This window comes from Tachyglossus aculeatus, chromosome X2 (genome assembly GCF_015852505.1).
Source record: "Tachyglossus aculeatus isolate mTacAcu1 chromosome X2, mTacAcu1.pri, whole genome shotgun sequence".
In the NCBI taxonomy this organism is placed as follows: domain Eukaryota; kingdom Metazoa; phylum Chordata; class Mammalia; order Monotremata; family Tachyglossidae; genus Tachyglossus; species Tachyglossus aculeatus.
The window spans coordinates 12,039,459-12,063,235 of NC_052100.1; the positions used below are offsets into that span (position 1 = coordinate 12,039,459).

Here is a 23,777-nt window from a genome sequence, read left to right on the forward strand (position 1 = left end):
CCACTGTGACGACTCGGACAAGGCGGGGGCAACCGCAGTGCGGTAGGCACTAGGACCCGCAGGGGCCGCCCGGGGGTGGGGATGGGGGAGACGCCACCGCGCTCAGCAATGAGGAAACGAAGCAAGTTGCCCCAACTTCTCCGGCGGGAACCTCGCCTCCGGGGGCCGGCGGTGAGGAAGGCGGGGTGGGGGGGGGGCACTGGGAGGGGTCCTCTCCCCTCCCCGCCTCGGGATGGGAAACTCTGACTGGCATTGCTAACCCGGGAGGAGGCGGAGCCGGGCACTTTGGGGGGCGGGGGGCGGAATTACCAGCCATGTAGAGGTTCCGCGGAGATGCTTCGTGGATGCTACGAGGTGGGTAAGGGCCGTCTGGGTTGACCGTGGATGTGTGGGGACGGGTGCGGGTGGCCACACTGTCCTTGTTGGGGTCGTCCGCGGGTACGTATGGGTGTCTGCGTGCCACAAGGTACCCACGGGGGCTGTGCATTTGTTGCCCCGGTGAAAGCGAGTGTGTGTGCAGAACGGACAGAGGCACAGGCCAAGTAGCGGGTGGGGACGCTGCAATTTGCCTGGGGGCCCGAATGGAACAGAGCTTCTCATCGCTTATATCCATCTTGTTTTCTTCGGCCCTCTGGGCCCGGCAAAGCCCCACCCTACAAGCCACCCTCTTTTCATCCTCTCCTCGCCCTGGAAGGTGGCAGGCCCAGAAGAGGCAACCACACGCTGCCTCCTCTCTCCCCTTGCTTCCCACGCAGACACACAGTGCTTCCTCCCCATTCCCTTCCATTTGGTTCCCTAAACAACTACACCCCACCCATTCTGGAGCTGAGGCCGGGATGAGGGGGATGTTGCCGAAAAGCCCACGCTCTGGGGGTCTGTACCATCTCCTAGAGTGTGCCAGAAAGGGGAAGCAGCCCTGGCTTCTCTTTCATATTCAGTTGTCTTTGGCATTTATGAAGGCCAAGCCTGTAGAACCGGGAGGGTAACCTGGAGGGAGGAGTCCTCAGGGGGAGAAGAAGAGGGAGGGAAAAGGAACAGGAAAAGCGATGAGACACTGATAGGTGTTTTTGAGAGACAAACCACCCTAGATTGAAAGCTCGTTGTCGGCAGGGAACATGCCTACCAACTCCGTAGTATTTTACCAACTGTTTAATACAGTGCTCTGCACACAGTCAGTGCTCAATAAGTATGCTTGATTGATGGGTTAGAAGCAGGGGGAGATGGATGAAATGACTTGGAATTATTGGACATGAATGGTGCTGAAGTAAGTAGGCGCTCCTGGGCTGTTGTAGGCCTTTCCTGGGGAGAGAGAGAAGGAGGGGGATGAGGAGGAGGAAGAGAAGAAGGAGGAGAAGGGAAGGGTGGGTAGATAGGCAAAGAGAGGAGTTGTGCCTGACCTGGTGTTGTCCAACATGCAAGGCAAAGGTTGAATTCTCCCTCACAGAAACTCAAATCCTCATCTGGTCCGGGGGCTGCTGGGGTAACAGGGGCTCTGGACCTCAGGAAGACAAGATTATCGCCTCTTGTGGTTGGTGATACATAGAAGTGGTGGTGATTCATCTCCCGAAGGGAAGAGAAGGGGTGAGAAGCAGAACCAGAGGGAAGGGCAGGGAGGTCTTTTTTCAGAAATGCAGCAGGGCTGAGGCCTCTCACTCCGGTCAGATGCTCAGTCACACTGGGCACTGTCATGGCCTTACTGAGACTTTCAGTGTGGGTTTGGGGTTGTGTGTGGTTTTTTTTTTTCCAAGTTCTCTTTTTAGCCACACATGGGCGGGACCTGAGCAGCCCAAGTGAGGTGGAGGATTGAGCAACCACTCCTAACGTACTCATAAACACATAAAGCAATGCCACCCTGGGGCAAACAATGGCCCTTCCAGCCATAGTCCTCCCTCCTAGATGTGTTGGTGTGGCCATCAACCCATTGTATAGCTGGAGAAATTCAGTTCTGGATGTTTCTTGCCCCTCATCTGGGTGGTGGGAACAGAGAGTAGAGGATTCAGGGGGGCTGCAGAGGGGATCTCTGGCAGAGAAGGAGAGGAGATTGGCAATGATTGATTTCTTGTCTGCTAGAAGTCAGTGGGATGATTCTTATGGGGGAGGCGGCAACTCCCCAGCCCTATTGGGCTTTCACGATACGTACTCTTGGTGCTCAGCGGAGAGGTCTTACCAGGAACCATTCTCACTCCCTTGTCCGGTGGAATGTGTGGAAAGAAGGCTTGCAGGGGTAGGAGGAGTGAGATGGATGGGGGCAGCTGGCAAGGGTGGCAGCCCAGCCCAGCCCAGCCTGGAAGGCAGGAGCTCATATTCCAGAGCTAGGGCTTGGGAGGGAAGTGGGGAATACCAGGGTTCCAAATGCCAGGCTCTAGGCAAGAATCTGCCTAGGATCTGCTCCTTTAGGAGCCCACTGCCTGGGTCCAACTCCCAGTGGCAGCCTGGGTGCTCCGGAAACCAGCCCTTAGTCCCGGGCCTCTAACGCCTACTCAGTATTTCCCATGCATCCGGGACAGGGCCACCTGCTCAGTGGTCTCCTCCTAAAGCATGACTGACTGAGGACCTGGACTTTCCCCAGCTCTCCTCCTACTTCCCTGTGACTAGCTCACTTCCCCACCCCTCTGCATAATCTCTGTCGGGGGTGGGCAGTGGCCTCTGGTGTGGGGCGGTGGCTTCTAGTTGCCCTTTGGAACCGTATCATTTGAGTCCCTGGAGCCAGCGCCACCCCACCCTGGAGATCCTGAGTGCCCTTTTTGCTCTCCAGGAGATCTCCCTGCTTTCTTGACCTCGTGCCATTCCTGGGCAGGCCTTGCTCACACTGATCCCTGGGGCAGGATGCCAACGGTGAGTCAGCCCCCTGGATCAGGGCAAGAGGGGCAGGAGACCAGGTCTCCCTTCCCTTCCCCACCCTTTGGAGGGAAGATCTGGCTCCTTCCCAGCTACTGTATTGATGTCTGCTGATCCACCTGCATCCCCCGCCCCCCGCCCACCTGCCCCATCTCACTGGGTCCCTGCTGAGCCCCCTCTGGGCCACCGAGGGCCCCTTGCCGGTCTCCAGCTCCCGGCCCGTGCGATGGAACACGCAGAGCCTGGTGGGAGAGAAGCGAGAGACGTAGTCCTCCTGATACAGGGCTCCCGTCCCTCCTTGCCGTCTGGGCCCGCCGGGACCTCCGGGTGACACTGCTCTCTTTCCAGAAACGCTGGGCACCTGGCACTCAGTGTATCACTAAGTGTGACCACACCAAGCCCAAAGCCGGGGAGCTGGCCTTCCACAAAGGGGACATGGTCACCATCATTGAGGCTTGTGAGGTGAGTGGGGAAGAGACCAGGAAGAGGCTCTGGCTGGGAAGTGCCCTGTGGCACTGAAGGATGTGGGGGTAAGTAGGGTGGGGTTGGACTGACCCTGCCTTGGTGGAGGCTGGTACCGGGCCACCGGGTGGAATTCCCAAGGGTGGGACTTTGAGGGACCCTGTGGGAGGTGAGCATATGTGGAGCTCAGCAGCCAGTTGCCACCTGATGATGATAATGGTGGTATGCGTGTGGTGCCAAGCACTGGGAGAGATACCGGAAAATTGGGTGGCACACCGTCCCCGTCTCGCATTGGGCTCAAGGACTGAGGGGGTGGGAGAATGGAAATTGAGCCCCCCCGCCTTTTCCAGAGGAGGAAACTGAGGGCCAGGGGAGTTAGATGACTTGTGTGAAGTCATCCAGCGGGCAAGTGGCAGGGCCAGCATTCTAACCCATCTCTTCCCAGTCCCCCTCACCACAAGAAAAGTGTGGATGGCTCCTCAGATTGCCCCCTGGTAAATGCCTGAAGATCCTCTGGAGTAAGCCCAGCCCTGAGCCCAGCCTGGGTGGGCCGACCTCTCCCCTTCCCAGCACCCCTGTCTCCACCCGCCGACATCCCCTCCTCTTTGCAGAGCAAGAGCTGGTACCGGGCCAAGCACCATGAGAGCGGAGAGGAGGGGCTGCTGCTTGCCGGCTCTGTCCGGGAGCGAGAGGCCATCCAGGCTGACCCCAAACTGAGCCTCATGCCGTGAGTAGCGAGAGCAGGCAACCGCTAGGACCGGGGCTGGAAGCCAGGGGCCCCGCTAGCCCGTCCTGCTTCCTACCCTTTCCTCCTGCCCACTGTCTCCCGGCCCCCCTCAGATTTTCCCCCAAGTTCCCAGGCGCCACCGTTAATAATAATAATTGTGATATTTGGTAGGAGCCTAATATGCGGCAAGCACTGTACTCAGCGCTGGGGTAGGTACGAGATTATCAGGTCCCATTTAGGGCTCACCGTCTAAGTAGGAGGGAGAACAGGGGCTGAATCCCCATTTTGCAGATGAGGAAACCGAGGCACAGAGAAGTTAAGTGCTTTTAACCAATGCAGCCTGCACACTTGGCTCTTCTATTGCTGTCTCACTGAGCCTCCATCTCTCTTATCTCATTGCCGACCTCTCACCCATGTCCTACCTCTGGCCTGGAAACCCTCCCTCCTCAAATCTGGCAGACAATTACTCTCTCCCCCTTCAAAGCCTTATTGAAGGTACATCTCCTCCAAGAGGCCTTCCCCCGACAAAGTCCTCCTTTCCTCTTCTCCCTCTGCTGCGTTGCCCTGACCTACGCCCCTCATTCATTCCCCGTCCCCACAACCTCACAGCACTTATGTACAGAGCTGTAATTTATTTATATTAATGTCTGTCTCCCCCTCCAGACTGTAAGCTCACTGTGGGCAGGGAACGTGTCTGTTTATTGTTGTATTGTACTCTCCCAAGCGCATAATACAGTGCTCTGCACACAGTAAGCACTCAATAAATACAATTGAATGGATGAATGAACGAATGACCGAAGTCACCCAGAGGGTACGTGGCGGAGCCGGAATTAGAACCCAGATCCTCAGGCTCCCAGGCCCGGACTCTTTCTGCTAGGCCACACTGCTACCCTGTTGATACAAGGAGTGATGTCTGAGGGGAGGGAAGGAGGGAGAGGGTCTGTCTCAGCCCATTTAACCCTCCACCTCCCCCACCGCCGCCCCTTCCTCCCCCCCCACAACTCCTCCACTCCTTCAGATGGTTCCACGGGAAAATATCTGGCCACGAAGCTGTTCAGGAGCTACAACCAGCTGAAGACGGACTGTTCCTGGTGCGGGAGTCAATGCGTCACCCAGGGGACTATGTGCTTTGTGTCAGCTATGGCCGTGATGTCATCCACTACCGTGTCATCCATCAGGACAGCCAGCTCACCATTGATGAGACCGTCTCCTTCTACAACCTCATCGACATGATCGAGGTCAGTCACCTCCCCCCGCTTCCCAGCTCTGGGCCCCTAGGGGAACGAGCTGTGGAAAGGTGGAAGGATTGGACAGTAGAGCCTGGGAGAGAAAGAAAAGGCGTTCTGGGGCCATTTGGTCTGGAGGAGAGAAGGCTAAAGGATGAGTGAATTTCTCTCTCTCTTGGGTGGGCTGCAATTAGTTCCAGAGAAATTGGCCTTAAAGTGCAGCAGATGGAATGGAAGTTACGCATCAGAAAGATCTTCCTGTATGGCAAGGGACAGGCTCCGTTCTTGGAAATCTTGATGACTTAGGAGAGCTGCTGTCTTGGAAGACTTGGGATATGGCTTCTTGGAGACGGAGGGCTGGATTAGTTGACCTTTTCCAGTGGTAGGAGTCTGGTGATCGTCTCCTTGCTGACTCCAGTGACCGGGCCGCTGTTTGCCTGCTTCTCCTCAAAAGTGGCTACATTTTAGGGCCTGGGTAGAGCAACCCCCAGCAAGACCAGAATTGCAGGGAAAGTGACTTGGGGAAGGAGGAAGGACTGGGCCCAAAGGGGCAGGGTGGTGAAGATGAGAACCATGATCCCGGGGCTGTTCTTGCAGTCATTTGTCTTTTTGTGGGGTGGGCTCCTTTCCCAGCTCCTTGGGGTGACCTCCTTATTACCAAGTTCCCCTGCCCCGTTGCAGTTTTCATAGAAAAGAAGAGGCCCTGGGACAGAAGGGCCAATATCTGGTCCCCCTCTTTAGGAGGCCAAGGGTGGAGCCCTTCTCTCTTTTCTTTCTTTCTTTTTCTCTCTCCCTCTGTCCCTCTCTCCTCCCCAGCCCTGAGACTGGGACCCTGCTGGTTTTATAGTTCCCCTGGCTCCCCTCACCCACAGTCTGTCTCCCTGCAGCATTATACGAAGGACAAGGGGGCCATCTGCACCAAGCTGGTAAAGCCCAAGCCAAAACATGGAACCAAGTCTGCAGAGGAGGAGCTGGCCAAAGGTAAGGAGCCAAGGGGAAGGCCCAGGGGAGAGAGCGATTCTGAGGCCCCACCATTCCTTCCTCCCTGCCCGCCCTCCCCCAGGAGGTCATTTGTGAGACCGAAAACTTGTTTTGATCTGAGGGAGACAGTCAAGAGGCTTCCCTGGCCGCTGTCGGGGGACTCCACTCTCCCACCCACACCCTTCCCCCTGCCTCCACAGCCGGCTGGTTACTGAACCTGCAGCAGCTGACCCTGGGGAGCCAAATCGGAGAGGGCGAATTTGGAGGTGAGTGGGAGTGGCGGGCTGGGGGAGGTTTTCTCACTACCAGAAGCTGCCGACAGCTCTCCCTTCACCCCCTGCCGGGGCCCGGACCCTGATTTGGGTCCTCGGGCAAGGTGGGGAGGACCCAAACTCTCCCGAAACTCCAGACGTCCAACTTACTGGGGAATTTCTGTGAAAGAGGGGAGGGTCAGTGAGGTCTCCGGGTCCCTCCTCTCTTTCCTCATATTTCCTCCCCCCACCCCCGACCACCACAACTCTTAGGCGTATTTCTTTATACTCTTATCGCTTATCGCTTCCCCTCTCCCTGTGATTTATTTTACACTAGACCTGACAGACTTTCCCTGCTTCCCATCCTCCTTCCCAGCTGTGTTACAGGGCGAGTACATGGGCCAGAAGGTGGCCGTAAAGAACATCAAGTGCGACGTCACGGCCCAGGCCTTCCTGGATGAGACAGCCGTCATGACGTAAGGGAACGGGGGAGGCCGGGCTCTGAGGGGAAGGGGCCGGCTGGGCTGGGGGAATGGCCTGAGGGAGCCAGGTGTGTGGGACACAACCTTCCCCATCACTCATCCCCTCTCCCCCTGCCCCCTCACCGACCAGGAAAATCCAGCACAAGAACTTGGTGCGATTGCTGGGGGTGATACTGCACCACGGGCTTTACATCGTCATGGAGTACATGAGTAAGGTGTGGTCCCCTTCTCCAGTCGCCTTTTCCCGCTCCTGGACCCCGCTAGTTCCACTCTGGCCCTTTTTGAGCCCCCAGCCCGAGGTCCCTTCCCCCTCCGACTCCCACTTCCACTCCAAGCCCATTCTGAAGACTGAACCGCTGCCTTCCACTGTAGTGGTGGGAAGTGGGGAGGGGGGAAGGTGGGGAGGCACCGGGTAGGAGCTGAGCCTGGAACTAGCCCTCCCTCCCCTCCTCCTTCCCCCTCTCCCTCCCCACCCGCCCCCCAGGGGAACCTGGTGAACTTCTTACGGACTCGGGGCCGCTCTGTGGTCCACACCAAACAGCTGCTCCAGTTCTCCCTGTGAGTTGAGAGGGAGGGAGGGGGAAGTGGGACGGGAAGATGGGGAGGGAGGGGCCTGGGTCCTCCACTTGCCCGTCTCCCGGACTCCCTAGTGGAGCGGAAGGCCTGGGCCTGACCCTCCCCAAGGTCAGAAGGTCAGAGCTGGAGGCAGAACTCAGGAGTCCAGGCTCCCACCCTACAAGAGGGGGAGGAGGCCCACAGCCTGGTCCTCGGCTTGCCTGGCGGGGCTAGCAGAGGGGAGGGAGGGGGCTCTGGAATCGTTCCATGGGAACGTGCCCCTGCCCTGACAGCCACATCGCAGAGGGCATGGATTACTTGGAGTCCAAGAAGCTGGTGCACCGGGACCTGGCGGCCCGCAACATCCTCATCTCAGAGGAGAACGTGGCCAAGGTCAGCGACTTTGGGCTGGCCAAGGCAGACCGCAAGGGGCTGGACGTCACCCGGCTGCCTGTCAAGTGGACAGCCCCCGAGGCTCTGAAACACAAGGTGAGCTGGGCCCAGGGGAGTCAGGATCTGCCTTGGGCCCCCGGGCCCCCGTCTGTGGCTCCCGGCCTGGGCTCCAGGCTCTGACTTACTACTTGTGACCCGGGCACCCATCAGGTAGGGAATGGAGTTGGATCGCTGGGGCGGAGTGTGATTCCAGGCTTTCCTTCCTCCAGGAACCTGGGAGATCTTAAAATAGCCTAGCCGGTAATAATTGATAACAGTAGTCATTAGGGCATTTATTAAGCACATACTCTGTACCAAGTGCTGGGGTTGACCAAGATAATCAATCCATCAGTAGTATTTACTGAGTGCTCACTGTCTGCAAAACGTTGTAATTAGCATTTGGGAGAATGCACTACCCTCTGTAGACATGATCCCTGCCGTCAATCAACTGATCATATTTATTGAGCGCTTACTGGGGGTAAAGCACTATACTTAGTGCTAGGGAGAGGGCAATACAGCAGACACATTCCCTGCCCAGAAGCTTACAGTCTAGAGGGGGAGACGGACATAAATGTGAATAAATTACAGCTATCGATCATATCTACTGAGTGCTTAACGTGGGCAGGGCACTGTACTAAGCGCTTGGGAGAGTACAACACAATATAACAGACACATTCCCTGCCCACAATGAGCTTACAGTCTAGAGGGGGAGACAGGCATTAATAAATGATTACAAATATGTATGTAAGTGCTGTGGGGGTGGTGAATAAAGGAAGCAAGTCAGGGAGATGCAGAAGGGAGTGGGAAAAGAGGAAATGAGGGCTTGGTCAGGGAAGGCCTCTTGGAGGAGATGTGCCTTCAATAAGACTTTGAAGAGGGGGAGAGTAATCGTCTGTCGGATATGAAAAAGGAGGCCCTTCCAAGCCAGAGGCAGGTTGTGGGCGAGAGGTCGGTGACCAGATAGATGAGATCGATATGTACATAAGTGCCGTGGGGCTGAGGGACGGCTGGATAAAGGGTGTAAATCCAAGTGCAAGGGCGATGGAGAAGAGAGTGGGAGAAGAGGACACAAGGGCCTAAGTCGGGGGAGGGCCTCTTGGAGATGTACTTTGAATAAGGCTTTGAGAGTGGTCATCTGTCAGATACGAAGAGAGAGGGAGTTCCAGGCCAGAAGCAGGAAGTGGGAAAGGGGTCTGCAGCGAGACAGACGGAAAAGAGGTACAGTGAGGAGGTTGGCATTAGAGGAGCGAAGTGCGAGGGCAAGGTGATTGAGTGCTTCAAAGCCTACACTAAGGAGTTTCTGTTTGATTCAGAGGTGGATGGGAACCCTGGAGGACTGAACGGTTTTGTAATAATAATAATAATGATGGCATTTATTAAGCGCTTACTATGTGCAAAGCACTGTTCTAAGCGCTGGGGAGGTCACAAGGTGATCAGGTTGTCCCACGGGGGGCTCACAGTCGTAATCCCAATGATCCTGGCAGTAGAGTTAAGTATGGCCTGGAGTGGGCAGAGATAGGAGGCAGGGAGGTCAGCAAGGAGGCTGATGCAGGAATCATGGCAGAATAGGATAAGTGCTTGGATTAACGTGGTAGCGGTTTGGATGGAGAGGAAAGGGTGGATTTTAGTCGATGTCATGGAGGCTAAAGCGACAGGATTTGGTGACAGATTGAATATAATAATGATGGCATTTGTTAAGCGCTTACTATGTGCCAAGCACTGTTCTAAGCACTGGGGGCGGGTACAAGGTAATAAGGTTGTCCTGCATGGGGCTCACAGTCTTAATCCCCATTTTACAGATGAGGTAACTGAGGCAAGTTAAGGGACTTGCCCAAAGTCACACAGCTGACAAGTGGCAGAGCCGGGACTAGAACCCATGACCTCTGACTCCCAAGCCCGTGCTCTTTCCACTGAGCCACGCTGCTTCTGAGAGTGATGAGTCAAGGAAAATGCCAAGGTTACGGGCCTGTGGGACAGGGATGATCGCGTTGTTTTCTGCAGTGATGGGAAAGTCACAGGGAGGACAGATTTTGGGTGGGAATATGAAAAGTTCTACATAGGGCATGTTGAATTGGAGGTGTTGGTGGAACATCCAAAAGTCAGGAAGAAATACAAGCCTGCAGAGAAGGACAGAGTTCAGGGCTGGAGATGTTGATTTGGGAATCACATAGAGGTGGTAGTTGTAGCCATGTGAATGAGTTCTCCATGGCAGTTGGTGTAGATGGAAGATCAGAGGTTCAAATCCTGGCTCTGTCAAATGTCAGCTGTGTGACTTTGGGCAAGTCGCAACTTCTCTGTGCCTCAGTTGCCTCATCTGTAAAATGGGTATTAAGACTGTGAGCCCCCTGTGGGACAACCTGATCACCTTGTAACCTTTCCAGCGCTTAGAACAGTGCTTTGCACATAGTCAGCGCTTAATAAATGCCATTATTATTATAGAAGGGGATCGGGAACCGAGGGACTCCTACAGTTAGAGGATGGGAGGCAGAGGAGGAGCCGGCAAGAGAGATTGAGAATGAGCGGCCAGAGAGGTGGGAGGGAGAACCAGAGGGGAGTGTCTGTGAATCCGAGGTTGGATAATGTTCCTAGTGTTGAAGGCGGCTGAGAAATCAAGGAGATTTAGGATGGAGTACAGGCTGTTGGAGGAGCTACCGGTAAAATAAATTACAAATAGGGGAAGAATAGAGTATAGAGAAATATGCCTAAGAGCTGGGGTGGTGGGGAATGGGCTGGACGGAGGAAAGAGAGGAGCGACCCGGGGACCTCACTGACCCCTTTCCTCTTCCATAGAAATTCTCCAGTAAGTCAGATGTCTGGAGTTTCGGGATCCTCTTGTGGGAAGTGTTCTCTTACGGCCGGGCACCGTACCCCAAGATGGTAAGAGGGGATGGGAGAGATGGCAGTTCTAGGGGAAGGAGGGATCTGCGGGGGGGGGCGGGGGCAGGGCACCCAAACCCATGAAAAACGGAAGCTGGGCGGTACCCCGGCTCTATGCAAGTGTCTTCTTTTCTTTTCCTCTTCTCGCCGCCCACCCCACCCCGACTCCAGTCATTGAAGGAGGTGTCAGAGGCGGTGGAGAAAGGTTACCGCATGGATCCTCCAGAGAACTGCCCACCCACAGTCTATGCCCTGATGAACAGCTGCTGGGAGGCCGAACCCGCCAAGCGCCCCACCTTCAAGAAACTGGGTGAGAAGCTGACCAAGGAGTTGCGGAACACGGCCAGTGAAGCTGGCCCGGCTGGGAGTCAAGCGCAGGAATCCTGACCCCCCTCCCTGATGGAGTTGGGCATGACTCTGGGGGAGCCCCAAAGGAATGGCGAGGGCTCACAGGGTAGGGTTGAATTCTGGACTCAGGAACTGGGGACCCCCTTGCTGCTGCTGGGAATTACAGATGTTGGCCCTGGCCATGGGCCAGCCAACGTGACTTAGCTGTTCCTGTTCTGGCTGCCAGCGGGTATGGCGTTCTTCCTCGCCCCCGGCCGCTGAGGATTGTACAGAAGATAAGGATAAAAGCCCCAGCTGGAAATGGGTTCCTTTGAGTCGCCTCTTCCTCTCCTGCCCCCATGGAGGAGATATAGGCCTGAAAATCCTGCTGGCAAGTTTCCCACCTGTCCCCCACATCCGCACTCTCCTAGCCACCTTTGGACATCTCTCAGAACCCCTGGGTAACCTCTGGCTGTGCCCCCTGGATGCTTGGGAATACAGGAGAAGCGGGGTGAGGGAACACGGAGAAGGGCAGGGTAGCATAGGTCAGAGAAAGTGTAAGTGTGCAGAGGGACTGTGCCAGTGTGTATTAGGATGAATAGTATGTCAGGGCCCGGAAGTGTGGCAGTGTGAGGAGAGAGAGAGAGGAAGAGAGGAAGTGGGGGGCGGGGGGGGGGGGGGGGGGAGAGAGAGATAGATATGGAGATGTATATACATGCTCCAGGCCTTAGGATTCTCCTTTGCAACCTTAGGACCCATCCAGTTCCCTCCCACCAACTTTTAGCCCCTTGGCTGTCCCTCTACAATGTCCTTCTCCCCCAGTCCAGAGCCACCCACAGTGGGTCTTGCTGCCTAAGGTCCAGCTCTCACCCTTCTCCCCAAGGGGGAAGCTAAGGCAGGGGGCAAGATGGGAGCTCTGGGAAATTTGACAGTCCAAGCAAAACCAAGGGAGGAGCAGGATGGAGCTAGATGGGGTGGAGGGTAAGGGAATGAGGAAGTCCTGGTGGGTCCCAACTTGCCCTCCGACTTCTCTGCCCAGGTCAGGGGTGTCTGAGCACGTGTAGGATTTGGGTAGGTGCATGCTCTTCTCCCTGCACTGCTCCAGGCTGGGTCCACGGTACTTTACCTGCCTGCTACCCACATCAGTGGGAAACCTCTCATCACAAGCCGTCATGCTCTGGAACAACAATCTGAGGTAGAAATGGGGCTGGGAATCAAATTATATCCTCACCCGCCTCTCTCCCCCAGCCAGCAGCCAGCTTCTCTGGGAGGCTGGAGAGAATAGAAGAAAACTGAAGCCCCTGGCCTTCCCTTAGGAGGGAGGGATTGGGTTATATGACCTTTCCCCCCAAGCCCCCTTACTGGTACTGGCACCTGGTCTGTTCCCAGCCTCAATCTGAAGTTGACACCAACCCCACCCCTAACCTGAATCCTCAACTCTAAACCAAGTCTTTTTTTTTAAATGGTATTTGTTAAGCGCATACTATGTGCCAAGCACTGTTCTAAGCGCTGAATAATAATAGCATTTGTTAAGCGCTTACTATGTACAAAGCACTGTTCTAAGCGCTGGGGTGGAGACAAGGTGATCAGGTTGTCCCACATGGGGCTCAGAGTCTTAATCCCCATTTTACAGATGAGGTAACAAGCACAGAGAAGTTAAGTGACTTGCCCAAAGTCACACAGCTAACAAGCAGCAGTTGGGATTTGAACCCATGACCTAACTCCCAAGCCCATGCTCTTTCCACTGAGCCATGCTGCTTCTCTAGCCCAACCCCCTGACCACCTACAGGAGAAGGGTTAAAGGTGGAGGTGAAAAAACAATCATATGCTCATCTTATCCCTTACTCCAGTAGGCCAATGAGTACTCGAACCAGGGAGGAGAACAGAACAGCAAAAAGCAGCAGAACTAAAAACCCAGCTGAGCAGATTAGCCTTGGGCCAGACCTAAAAGACACCTGGGAGTGAGCAAGTAGTGCCGAGAAGGGGGCCCAGGCTACCCAGGAACCCCACAGGCCAGGGGGCATGGGTTGCCCAGCAATACCCCTAAAAACAAGCCCCTAACCTTGGCATTATCCTTGACTCCTCTCATTTAGCCCACATATTTAATCCATCACTAAATCCTGTCGGTTCAACCTTCACAACATCGCTAAAATCTACCGTTTCGTCTCCATCCAAACTGCTACCACATTAACCCAAGCACTTATCCTATCCCACACTGATTACTGTATCAGCCTCCTCGCTAACCTCCCTGCTTCCCGTCTCTCCCTACTCCAGTCTACTTCACTCTGATGCCCGGCTTGCTTTTCTACAAAATCATTCAAGCCATGTTTCCCCACTCCTCAGTAACCTCCAGTGGTTGCCCATCCACTTCCACATCAAACTGAAACTCCTTACAATCATCTTTAAAACACTCAATCACCTTGCTCCATGTTTCTTACTATAGATTACACTCCTTACAGACCCAGTCAAATCCTCAATGGGCTCCATTCCCCAATGGGAAGAACAGCCCAATCAATAAACTAATCTAAGAGCTTAACAAATACCACATAAAAATAAAATGGGGATTCTTCTCCTGTTCTCCTTCCCACTTAAACTGTGAGCCCCATGTGGGACAGGGGCTATGGTCCACCTGATGATCTCGCATCTACCTCAGCGCTTAGCACATAGTAAGTGCTCAACAAAAACAAAAACAATCACTATTATTAGAGATTGAAAGTCGACAAATTCCCTGCCTGTCAAGGTGCTCGCATAAAGGTGAGAGAGGGGACTAGTGACAGAGCAACAAGGAATGCCAAACAGAAAACAAGAAGGAATAGATAGCCCAGGAGCTACAAAGAACAGGGTTTCATACTCCTCATTCCCAAAGTCACCTCCAGCCCCGACCCAAACGCTCTAAAGATTAAGTATGGGGCTGATGGTGAGGGGAATGGTGCCTGCAGGGAGACATGAGACAAGATGATTTCTAACCACAGTAATCAAAATTGAGTTTACAGTTGAATAAGTAAATATACAGAAGTGCTGAGGAGTCTGAGCGATGGATTTATATGGCTCGAAATCCTGGGAATGAACCGGGAAAGGCATGTTGGAGAGAGTGGGGTTTCAGGAGTGCTTTGAATAATAAGGGGAGAGCTTTGGTCTGTTAGACTGGGGGAGGGAGGGACGAGTTGCAAGCCAGGGGAGCGGAGCATGAGTGAGGAGATGGAGCAGTAGAGTCGAGAGTGAGGTGCAGTTAGAAGGTTGGTTTGGGAAGAATGGTACTAAACATCACAAACTTGACCCAGAGATTCATCCCATCAATCCACTCTGGAGCACGTACAATCTTCAGGAAGGTCTTCCTGGCTAATGTGGGCAAAGACTGAATACCCACACCCATCGCTCCAACTGGAATGTGTCCGACAGGGATGAGAGGGCACAAGAATCGATTGCCCTGAGCAGGCTCTCGGGCCTAAAGTCTCAGGTTTGAGGCTCATCCGTCATCCCCGAGGAGAGAGTCCACCCACTGGTTAGGTTCACAGGTGCCCGCTCCATGGAGGCGATGGCCCCCATCAGCTGTTTGAGCTGTGCCACTCCCAGACTCTCTCCATCCCAAGTCTCTGACAAGGTTTGCGAGTTTCCCTTCAGGACAGAAAAGACCCAGAGTGGCGGCTCTCTGGTCTAATCGCTCTCCGAAGCCTGTCCCCATCCTCCCCTTCCAAATCCCCATTACCCTCCAAATGCGCTGTTGGTGCCTCTGCCACAGTGTGGAATGGTAGCCTTAGTCAAACACTCCCCCGTCATCTGTCCTCTGGCCCACGGGAGGACACAGTAACCCCTCGCCTGGCCCCGTGGGGGGCACCAGAAGAAGGGGAACCCAGACCAAGGTGACTGAGCAGGAGGAGGGGAGAGACTGGCCAGTCGGAAAACATCCCCAGCATCTTGATGGGAAGTTGGGGTCCAGGACCCCGGACCGAGAGCAAGGATGGACGGGGGAAAAACCGGAGTGCTCTCACACGTGCTTCATTCCAGCTGGCTCCGGCCCGTTGGCACCCGTGTGGACTCTCAATCCCATCTTCGACCGCTGCGCTGGGCAACAGACATTCTGAAGCCGGGCAGGGCATCTCCACATCTTAACTCGTAGGGTAAGGAGAGGACCGAGACAAGCTCTCGTTGCCCACCACAAACCAGCGCTCGGGGAATTACCTTTATTTGTAGGATCGGGCCCCTCACGTGGCCGAGCGGCCGGCAGTCTGGGGTCCACGGCTGCCCCGCTACCCTTCCCACACCCCCTCAGAACTTCTTGTTCTTGCTCAGCCTGTTGTGTCGCCAGATGTTTTCTTTCCTCAGGCGCCTCCAGTAGTATTTGGTTTCCGGATCCAGCTCCTCCAGCTTCTTGGGGGGCCCCAGGTCCACCTGGAACAGCCTGGAGATGGAAACGCAGCGGTGCGGGTCACGCGAGGGGGCCGACACCTCGGGAACCCTGGATCCCACAGGTCTCAGTCACGGGGGATGATGGCCCACGGGACCTCTTCCGAGCAGACAAAGCTCATCTTAATGTCTGTCGCTATACATCACTTATCTAGATTCATGTCCGGCTCCCCCTCTAGACTGTAAGCTCCTTGTGGGCGGGGAACGTGTCTACCGACTCTGTTGTGCTCGCTCAAGCGCTTAGTACAATGCTCTGTACACTGTAGGCGCTCAAGAAATACCATTGATGATGTTCCTCCCCCATCGATTTCTCTGCCCACAGTCCCTACCAAGATTATTGGTTCCTTGTGGGCAGGGCTCACGCCTATCGGCTCTGTCGGATTGGATGTCCTCAAGCACTTAGTACAGTGCTCCCTCTAAACTGTAAGCTCACTGTGGGTAGGGAATGTGACTGTTCATTGTTGCACTGTACTCTCCCAAGCGCTTAGTACAGTGCTCTGCACACAGTAAGCACTCAAAAAATACGACTGGATGAATGAATGAAAAGTGCTCAAAAAATACGAATGATTGACTGAACTCTTGTAAAGATTCGCAGCAACCCCCTTGTCCTACGCTCTATTTCTCTCCAGCCCAATGATTATGCCAACTGCTTTGGGCAGTTCACATCTGATGACTTCCATCTGACCAAAGCCCCTTAGTGTGGCCTAGGGAAAAGAGCGTGGGACTGAGTCAAGGGTTTTTTTTTAATCCTAGCTCTGCCACTGGCTTGCTGTGTGACCTGGGGCAAGTCACTTCATCTGTCAGGGCCCGTTTCCTCATCTGCAAATCTGCAACTGGGGGATAAGATCCCTGCTCTCCCTATCAATGGTATTTATCGAATGCTTACTGTGTGCAGAGTACCGTACTACGTGCTTGGGAGAGTACAATATAACAAGAGTTGGTAGACACGTTCCCTGCCCATAACGAGTTTAGGGTCTAGAGGGGGATACAAACATATGAATGTATTACGGAAATTATCTTTTTAGATTTTTAGTCTTATGTGGGACAGAAACTCCTAAGCACTTAATAAATACCATAATTAACTACCCTTATCCCCTCCTCCTCTTTTTCCTTCCCAGCTGTCTTTCTGGGGGTCTCCCACCTGCTCTCTTACCTACTCCCTCTACATGTGCCTCTGACCCCATCCCCTCTTAAAAACATTTACTTCCACTCTCCGCCCCTGTCTTGCTCTCCCCTGGCTCCTTCCCCTCTGCTTGGAAATACACTTGGTCCCTTGCTCTTCGCCCTTTATGCAGGTGATTCACAAATCTACCTCACTAACCCTGACCTCTCCCCCACAATCCAATCCTGCATCTCCTCTCTCAAGGATCTCTCCACTTGCCTGGCCTCCTCTAGACCCTCCTCCAGAAGCAGCGTGGCTTAGTGGAAAGATCACAGCCTTGGGAGTCAGAGGTCGTGAGTTCTAATGCTGGCTCCGCCACTTATCAGTTGTGTGACTTGGGGCAAATCACTTAACTTCTCTGTGCCTCAGTTACCTCATCTGTAAAACGGGGATTAAGGCTGTGAGCCTCACGTGGGATAACCTCATTACCTTGTACCCACTCCAGTGCTTAGAACAGTTCTTGGGACATAGTAAGTGCTTAACAAATACCATCATTATTATTATTTAGACCGCGAGCTCCTTGTGGACAGGGATCGTGTCTACCAACTCTATCGTACTGCGTCCTCCCAGGCGTTTAGTAAAGTGATGCATACATGGTAAGCGCTTGATAAATATCATCGATTAATTGATGGCCCGCTGGCACCCCAAGCTCAACAGGCCCCAAACTGAACCTCTCATCTTCCCTCTTACTAACCCACCCTTCCTCCGTTTCCTCATCTTCCTCATGACTAAAACTGGCAACTTTGCCTCCTCCCTGACATTCTGCTCTCACAACTAGCCTCCTGTTAAAACCAACTGATTGTGGATCCTCCTCTTCTCTACCAATACAATCACCCCTTAGGGGCAAGCACTCGTCGCATCACTACTGGATTGCTGCATCAGCCTCCTCCCTAGTCTCCCTGCCTCCCTGCTCCAGTTCGCGTTGTCTTCCGGAAACATCACTCACACATGTCTCTCCTCAAAATCCTCTGGTAGTTGTCCAATTCCCTCCACATCATGCAAAGACTCCTATCCACTGGCTTCACAGCTCTCCACCTTACCTAGTGATTCTCCCCCACTGCTCATACTGTAGTGTTGGTATTTGTTATGTTGTATTGAGTATGTTACTCATACTCTTCGCCCCCCCCCCCCCCATTTTTAATGGTATTTGTTAAGCGCTTACTATGTGCCAGGTACTGTTCTATGCCCTGGGATAAATAAAAGCTAATCAGGTTGGACATAGTCCCTGTCCTATGTGGGGCTCATAGTTGTAATCCCCATTTTTCACATTAGGTAACTCAGGTCCAGAGAAGTTAAGTGACTTGCCTAAGGTCACACTACAGACAAGTGGCACAGCCGGGATTAGAACTCAAGTCCTTCTGACTAGGCTACACTGCTCCCCCCCGAGCCCACCACCTGATGGTACCCCTCTCTCACCTCACTCTCCTCCGACGCTTTGCTCGTGCTCTCCCCAGGATCTGGAACTCACTCCCCCGAAGCAGCACGGCTCAATGGAAAGAGCACGGGCTTGGGAGTCAGAGGTCATGGGTTCAAATCCCAGCTCCACCAATTGTCAGCTGTGTGACTCTGGGCAAGTCACTTAACTTCTCGGTGCCTCAGTTACCTCATCTGTAAAATGGGGATGAAGACTGTGAGCCCCACGTGAGACAATCTGATCGCCTTGTATCCTCCCCAGCACTTAGAACAGTGCTTTGCACCTGGTAAGGGCTTAACAAATGCCATCATTAACAGACCTCAACCCCCTTCCTCTTCCAAAGCCCTCCTCAAATCCACCCCCTCTGATGAGTCTTCCCTGGCTAATTAGCACCCCAAACCCTATCGACCCTTCAGCAGTCTCTTGCACTTACACACTTATGCCCATCCTCAACACTTGGGTCTATTTGTATCGCCAACTGAACTTTCAATTTGATTTATTCTGATTCCACTCCTTGTGAATATTTCTACACCTGTCTCAGAATGCGTTCTCTGCATTGCACTTAGTTGGCACTCAAATACTACTACACTGTAAACAATTTTTGCCACTTTCTCCCAACAGACTGGAAATCGGAGGGCACGGAACATGTGTCTTGCTACCGATGAACTCTCCCAAATGTTTAGGCGCAGTGCTTAGTAAGCAGGAGGCACTCAATAAATGTCCCAGACGGACTGAGTGACATCTAGGGAAGGCTGGGTATCAAGCCGGTGGATGCATCCAACCACTTACCACTCAGGGTACTCAGAATCTGGCTTGAGAGCTACTTCTGGGCCCTGCTTGAAGATGTTGACTCCCATGGCATGTGTGGTAAGCAGGGCTGGGTCCTTGCAGACTGGCGGGTCGCGGAGCCTCTCCAGGACCATACCTTTACTTTTTCCTACCTTCACCACTGTAAGGAAACACATCGTGCACAGCTCAGTTCTACTGCATGGGCCCTCCCCGTCCCTCATCCCTGAAGCAGTGGAGGACCATCCCCTCATCACAGGTTCTACTTCACTGCCAGTTTCTTGCGGTCACTTCTCCTCAATGAACGAATGGCGGTGGGGGTGTAAAGATAAGACTGACACACGTAAGCGGCCAGCGGAATGCCCTTACACATACCAGGGAACTTTCTCCTTCCAGCAAAGTCCACTCCTCAGGTAAACTGCTAAAAATAAGATAGCCAAGACGACGAATCTGCCCGGGGCAAACCCTTCAGAGGCTCACCCTACCTCTTTTGTCAGGGGTCATGGGGCTGGGGGGGTTCCCAAGACCAGCTGGGGTAGGAAAGAGGGAATCAGAAGGGGCAGAGGGGGCTGCAACGTTAGCTGGGAAGCCGCGTGGCCTAGTAGAAAGCGCAGGGGCCCGGGAGTCGGAGGACCTGGGTTCTATTCCGGCTCCTCCATTTGCCGGCTGGCTGGCCCTCAGCAAATCACGGAGCTTCTCTGGGTCTCAGTTTCCTCACCTGTAAAATGGGGCCTCACTACCCTTTCTCCTTCTCTCCTCAGACCGTGAGCCCCGTGATGATGATGGTATTTGTTAAGCAATATGTGCCAAGCACTGTTCTGAGCGCTGGGGTAGGTACAAGGTAATCAGGTTGTCCCACATGGGGCTCACAGTCTTCATCCTCATTTTCCAGATGAGGTAGCTGAGGGACGGAGGAGTGAAGTGGCTTGCCCAAGGTCACACAGCAGACAAGTGGAGGAGCCGTGGCTCAGTGGAAAGAGTCCGGGCTTGGGAGTCAGAGGTCACGCCAAAGCTGTGTGACTTTGGGCAAGCCACTTCGCTTCTCTGGGCCTCAGTTCCCTTATAAGTGGGGATGAAGACTGTGAGCCCCATGTGGGACAACCTGATCACCTTGTATCCCCCCCCGCGCTTAGAACAGTGCTTCGCACACAGTAAGCGCTTAACAAATGCCATCATTATTATTATTAGAACCCACATCCTCTAACTCCCAAGCCCGTGCTCTTCCCACTAAGCCAGGCTGCTTCCCCGTGTGGGCCGGGGATTGTGTCCGATGACCTTGCATCTCCCCCAGCGCTTAAGCAGCGTGGCTCAGTGGAAAGAGCACAGGCTTTGGAGTCAGAGGTCATGGGTTCAAATCCCGGCTCCACCAATTGCCAGCTGTGTGACTTTGGGCAAGTCACTTCATTTCTCTGGGTCTCAGTTACCGCATCTGTAAAATAGGGATTAAGACTGTGAGCCCCCCCCCCCCCCCCAATGGGACAACCTGATCACCTTGTAACCTCCCCAGTGCTTTGCACATAGTAAGCGCTTAATAACTGCCATCGTTATTACTATTATTCTTCTTATTAGAACAGTGCTTTGCACCCAGTAAGCGCTTAACAAATGCCATCATTATTATAATTAGAACCCACATCCTCTAACATTTTGTTAGTATGTTTGGTTTTGTTCTCTGTCTCCCCCTTTTAGACTGTGAGCCCACTGTTGGGTAGGGACTGTCTCTATATGTTGCCAATTTGTACTTCCCAAGCGCTTAGTACAGTGCTCTGCACAGAGTAAGCGCTCAATAAATACGACTGATGATGATGATGATGACTCCCAAGCCCGTGCTCTTCCCACTAGGCCAGGCCGCTTCCCCGTGTGGGCCGGGGATTGCGTCCGATGACCTCGCATCTCCCCCAGCGCGGCTCAGTGGAAAGAGCCCGGGCTTGGGAGTCAGAGGTCATGGGTTCAAATCCCGGCTCCGCCACTTGTCGGCTGGGTGACTTTGGGCCAGTCACTTCACTTCTCTGGGCTTCATCATCATCATCATCAATCGTATTTATTGAGCGCTTACTATGTGCAGAGCACTGTACTAAGCGCTTGGGAAGTACAAATTGGCAACATATAGAGACAGTCCCTACCCAACATTGGGCTCACAGTCTAAAAGGGGGAGACAGAGAACAAAACCACACATACTAACAAAATAAAATAAATAGAATAGATATGTACAAGTAAAATAAATGAGTAAAAAATATGTACAAACATATATACAGGTGCTGTGGGGAAGGGAAGGAGGTAAGATGGGGGGATGGAGAGGGGGACGAGGGGGAGAGGAAGGAAGGGGCTCAGTCTGAGAAGGCCTCCTGGAGGAGGTGAGCTCTCAGCAGGGCCTTGAAAAATAAATCGTATTTATTGAGCGCTTACTATGTGCAGAGCACTGGACTAAGCGCTTGGGAAGTCCAAATTGGCAACATCTAGAGACAGTCCCTACCCAACAGTGGGCTCACAGTCTAAAAGGGGGGGACAGAGAACAAAACCAAACATACTAACAAAATCAAATAAATAGAATAGATATGTACAAATAAAAGAAATAGAGTAAAAAAATATGTACAGTGACCTCGTCTGTAAAATGGGGATGAAAACTGTGTCCCTGCGGGACAAGCTGATCACCTTGTAACCTCCCCCAGCGCTTAGGACAGTGCTTGGCACATAGTAAGCGCTTCATAAATGCCATTATTATTATAAATGCTTCACCAGCACTACAGTTACTAGGCGTCGAGCCGGGAAATTCGGTGGCCACAGGGTCACCGGTCCGCAATCCCCCGCTCACCCGGTTTCTTGGCATAGCCCCGGCCCCTGCCGAGGGCGGTGAGGTGGCGACCGCCCCACTCTCTGGCGGCCTCCAACAGGCACCGCGTCGCCATCGCTCCCTCCTCGCCTCGGCGGAGCGCGGAGAAAGGGACGCCGGGAACTAGAGTTCCGAAGTGGCTTCTGGGAAATGGAGTCCACCGCTTCCCCCTTCGCCTGCTGAGGCACGGTGAAATGGTCTCGTCGTCATCATCAGTCGTATTTATTGAGCGCTGACTGTGTGGGAAGTACAAGTTGGCAACATATTTTGTTTGGTTTTGTTCTCTGGCTTCCCCTTTTATCATCATCAGTCGTATTTATTGAGCGCTTACTGTGTGCAGAGCGCTGGACTAAGCGCTTGGGAAGTCCAAGTTGGCAACATAGAGAGACAGTCCCTACCCAGCAGTGGGCTCACAGTCTAAAAGGCCCCTTCAAGGCCCTGCTGAGAGCTCACCTCCTCCAGGAGGCCTTCCCAGACTGAGCCCCTTCCTTCCTCTCCCCCTCGTCCCCCTCTCCATCCCCCCATCTTACCTCCTTCCCTTCCCCACAGCACCTGTATATATGTATATATGTTTGTACAGATTTCACCTCCTCCAGGAGGCCTTCCCAGACTGAGCCCCTTCCTTCCTCTCCCCCTCGTCCCCCCTCTCCTTCCCCACAGCACCTGTATATATGTATATATGTTTGTACATATTTCACCTCCTCCAGGAGGCCTTCCCAGACTGAGCCCCTTCCTTCCTCTCCCCCTCGTCCCCCTCTCCATCCCCCCATCTTACCTCCCTCCCTTCCCCACAGCACCTGTATATATGTTTGTACATACTTTTTTACTCTATTTAATTTATTTGTACATATCTATTCATTTTATTTTGTTAGTATGTTTGGTTTTGTTCTCTGTCTCCCCCTTTTAGACTGTGAGCCCACTGTTGGGTAGGGACTGTCTCTATATGTTGCCAATTTGTACTTCCCAAGCGCTTAGTACAGTGCTCTGCACATAGTAAGCGCTCAATAAATCCGATTGATGATAAATACGATTGATGATGATAAAAGGGGGAGACAGAGAACAAAACCAAACATACTAACAAAATAAAATAGAGTAGAATAGATAGGTACAAGTAAAATAAATAAATAAATAGAGTAATAAATATGTACAAACATATATACAGGTGCTGTGGGGAAGGGAAGGAGGTAAGATCTCCCCTCCCCCTCGCTTTTGACTCTTCTAAGTGCTCCTATTATCTGGGTCCTGTCTGTGATTGATCGCGTGATTTTTCAATGTCCCTCGCCCCCCACCGAGATTGGGAACCCTCTGTGGGAGAGGGAACTTTTCCATCCCCCTCATCTTACCTCCTTCCCTTCCCCACAGCACCTGTAAATATGTTTGTACATATTTATTACTCTATTTATTTATTTATTTTACTTGTACATATCTATTCTATTTTATTTTGCTAGTATGCTTGGTTTTGTTCTCTGTCTCCCCCTTTTAGACTGTGAGCCCACTGTTGGGTAGGGACTGTCTCTATATGTTGCCAATTTGTACTTCCCAAGCGCTTAGTCCAGTGCTCTGCACACAGTAAGCGCTCAATAAATACGATTGATTGATTGATTGATTGATCATGGGTTCTCATCCCAGTTCTGCTACTTGTCTGCCGTGTGACCTTGGGCAAGTCGCTTCGCTTCTCTGTGCCTTAGTTACCTCATCTGTAAAATGGGGATGGAGACTGGGAGCCCCATGTGGGGCACGGGACCGTGTCCAACCCAATTGGCTTATATCCACCCCAGCGCTTAGTACAGTGCCTGGCACATAATAAGTACTTAACATATGCAGCTATTATTGTATTATTGTATTCATCCCAGTGCTCACTGCACTACACTCAAATGCTAGTGCAGCTGGGGGAGGGAGCAAAAGAGCACTTTTGAAAGCTCAGATTTTATCACTGTGGTTTACTCACAACACAGCCTTTGCTAGGCAAGTTTTATTAATGAACTTTCCAAAAGTGAAAAGCCTGCCATCTGACTCTTAAATAATA

General features: G+C 53.0%; 2 protein-coding genes across 5 annotated transcripts; one reads left to right on the top strand and one right to left on the bottom strand.

Moving 5' to 3' along the window:
• Nucleotides 1-88: 88 nt before the first annotated feature.
• On the top strand, nucleotides 89-11,808 carry MATK (megakaryocyte-associated tyrosine kinase). 4 transcript variants are annotated; one of them, XM_038770942.1, is made up of 13 exons: nucleotides 89-171; nucleotides 2,756-2,835; nucleotides 3,187-3,300; nucleotides 3,912-4,027; nucleotides 5,046-5,265; nucleotides 6,141-6,234; nucleotides 6,435-6,500; nucleotides 6,823-6,961; nucleotides 7,098-7,182; nucleotides 7,452-7,525; nucleotides 7,816-8,011; nucleotides 10,745-10,831; nucleotides 11,003-11,808. In XM_038770942.1, the coding sequence occupies exons 2-13, from the start codon at nucleotides 2,827-2,829 to the stop codon at nucleotides 11,216-11,218; spliced, it is 1,416 nt and encodes a 471-aa protein (XP_038626870.1). In that variant the 5' UTR covers nucleotides 89-171; nucleotides 2,756-2,826; the 3' UTR covers nucleotides 11,219-11,808. The 4 variants fall into 4 exon arrangements, with proteins under 4 accessions (XP_038626870.1, XP_038626872.1, XP_038626869.1 ...); XM_038770944.1 differs by having other exon boundaries at nucleotides 6,862-6,961; XM_038770941.1 differs by lacking the exons at nucleotides 89-171; nucleotides 2,756-2,835 and adding an exon at nucleotides 308-354.
• A 3,517-nt stretch (nucleotides 11,809-15,325) lies between these two features.
• Nucleotides 15,326-21,855, bottom strand: MRPL54 (mitochondrial ribosomal protein L54). Its single transcript, XM_038771142.1, has 3 exons — nucleotides 21,734-21,855; nucleotides 18,928-19,087; nucleotides 15,326-15,557 (listed from the first exon to the last, which is right to left on the bottom strand). The coding sequence occupies exons 1-3, from the start codon at nucleotides 21,825-21,827 to the stop codon at nucleotides 15,425-15,427; spliced, it is 387 nt and encodes a 128-aa protein (XP_038627070.1). The 5' UTR covers nucleotides 21,828-21,855; the 3' UTR covers nucleotides 15,326-15,424.
• Between the last annotated feature and the right edge of the window lie 1,922 nt (nucleotides 21,856-23,777).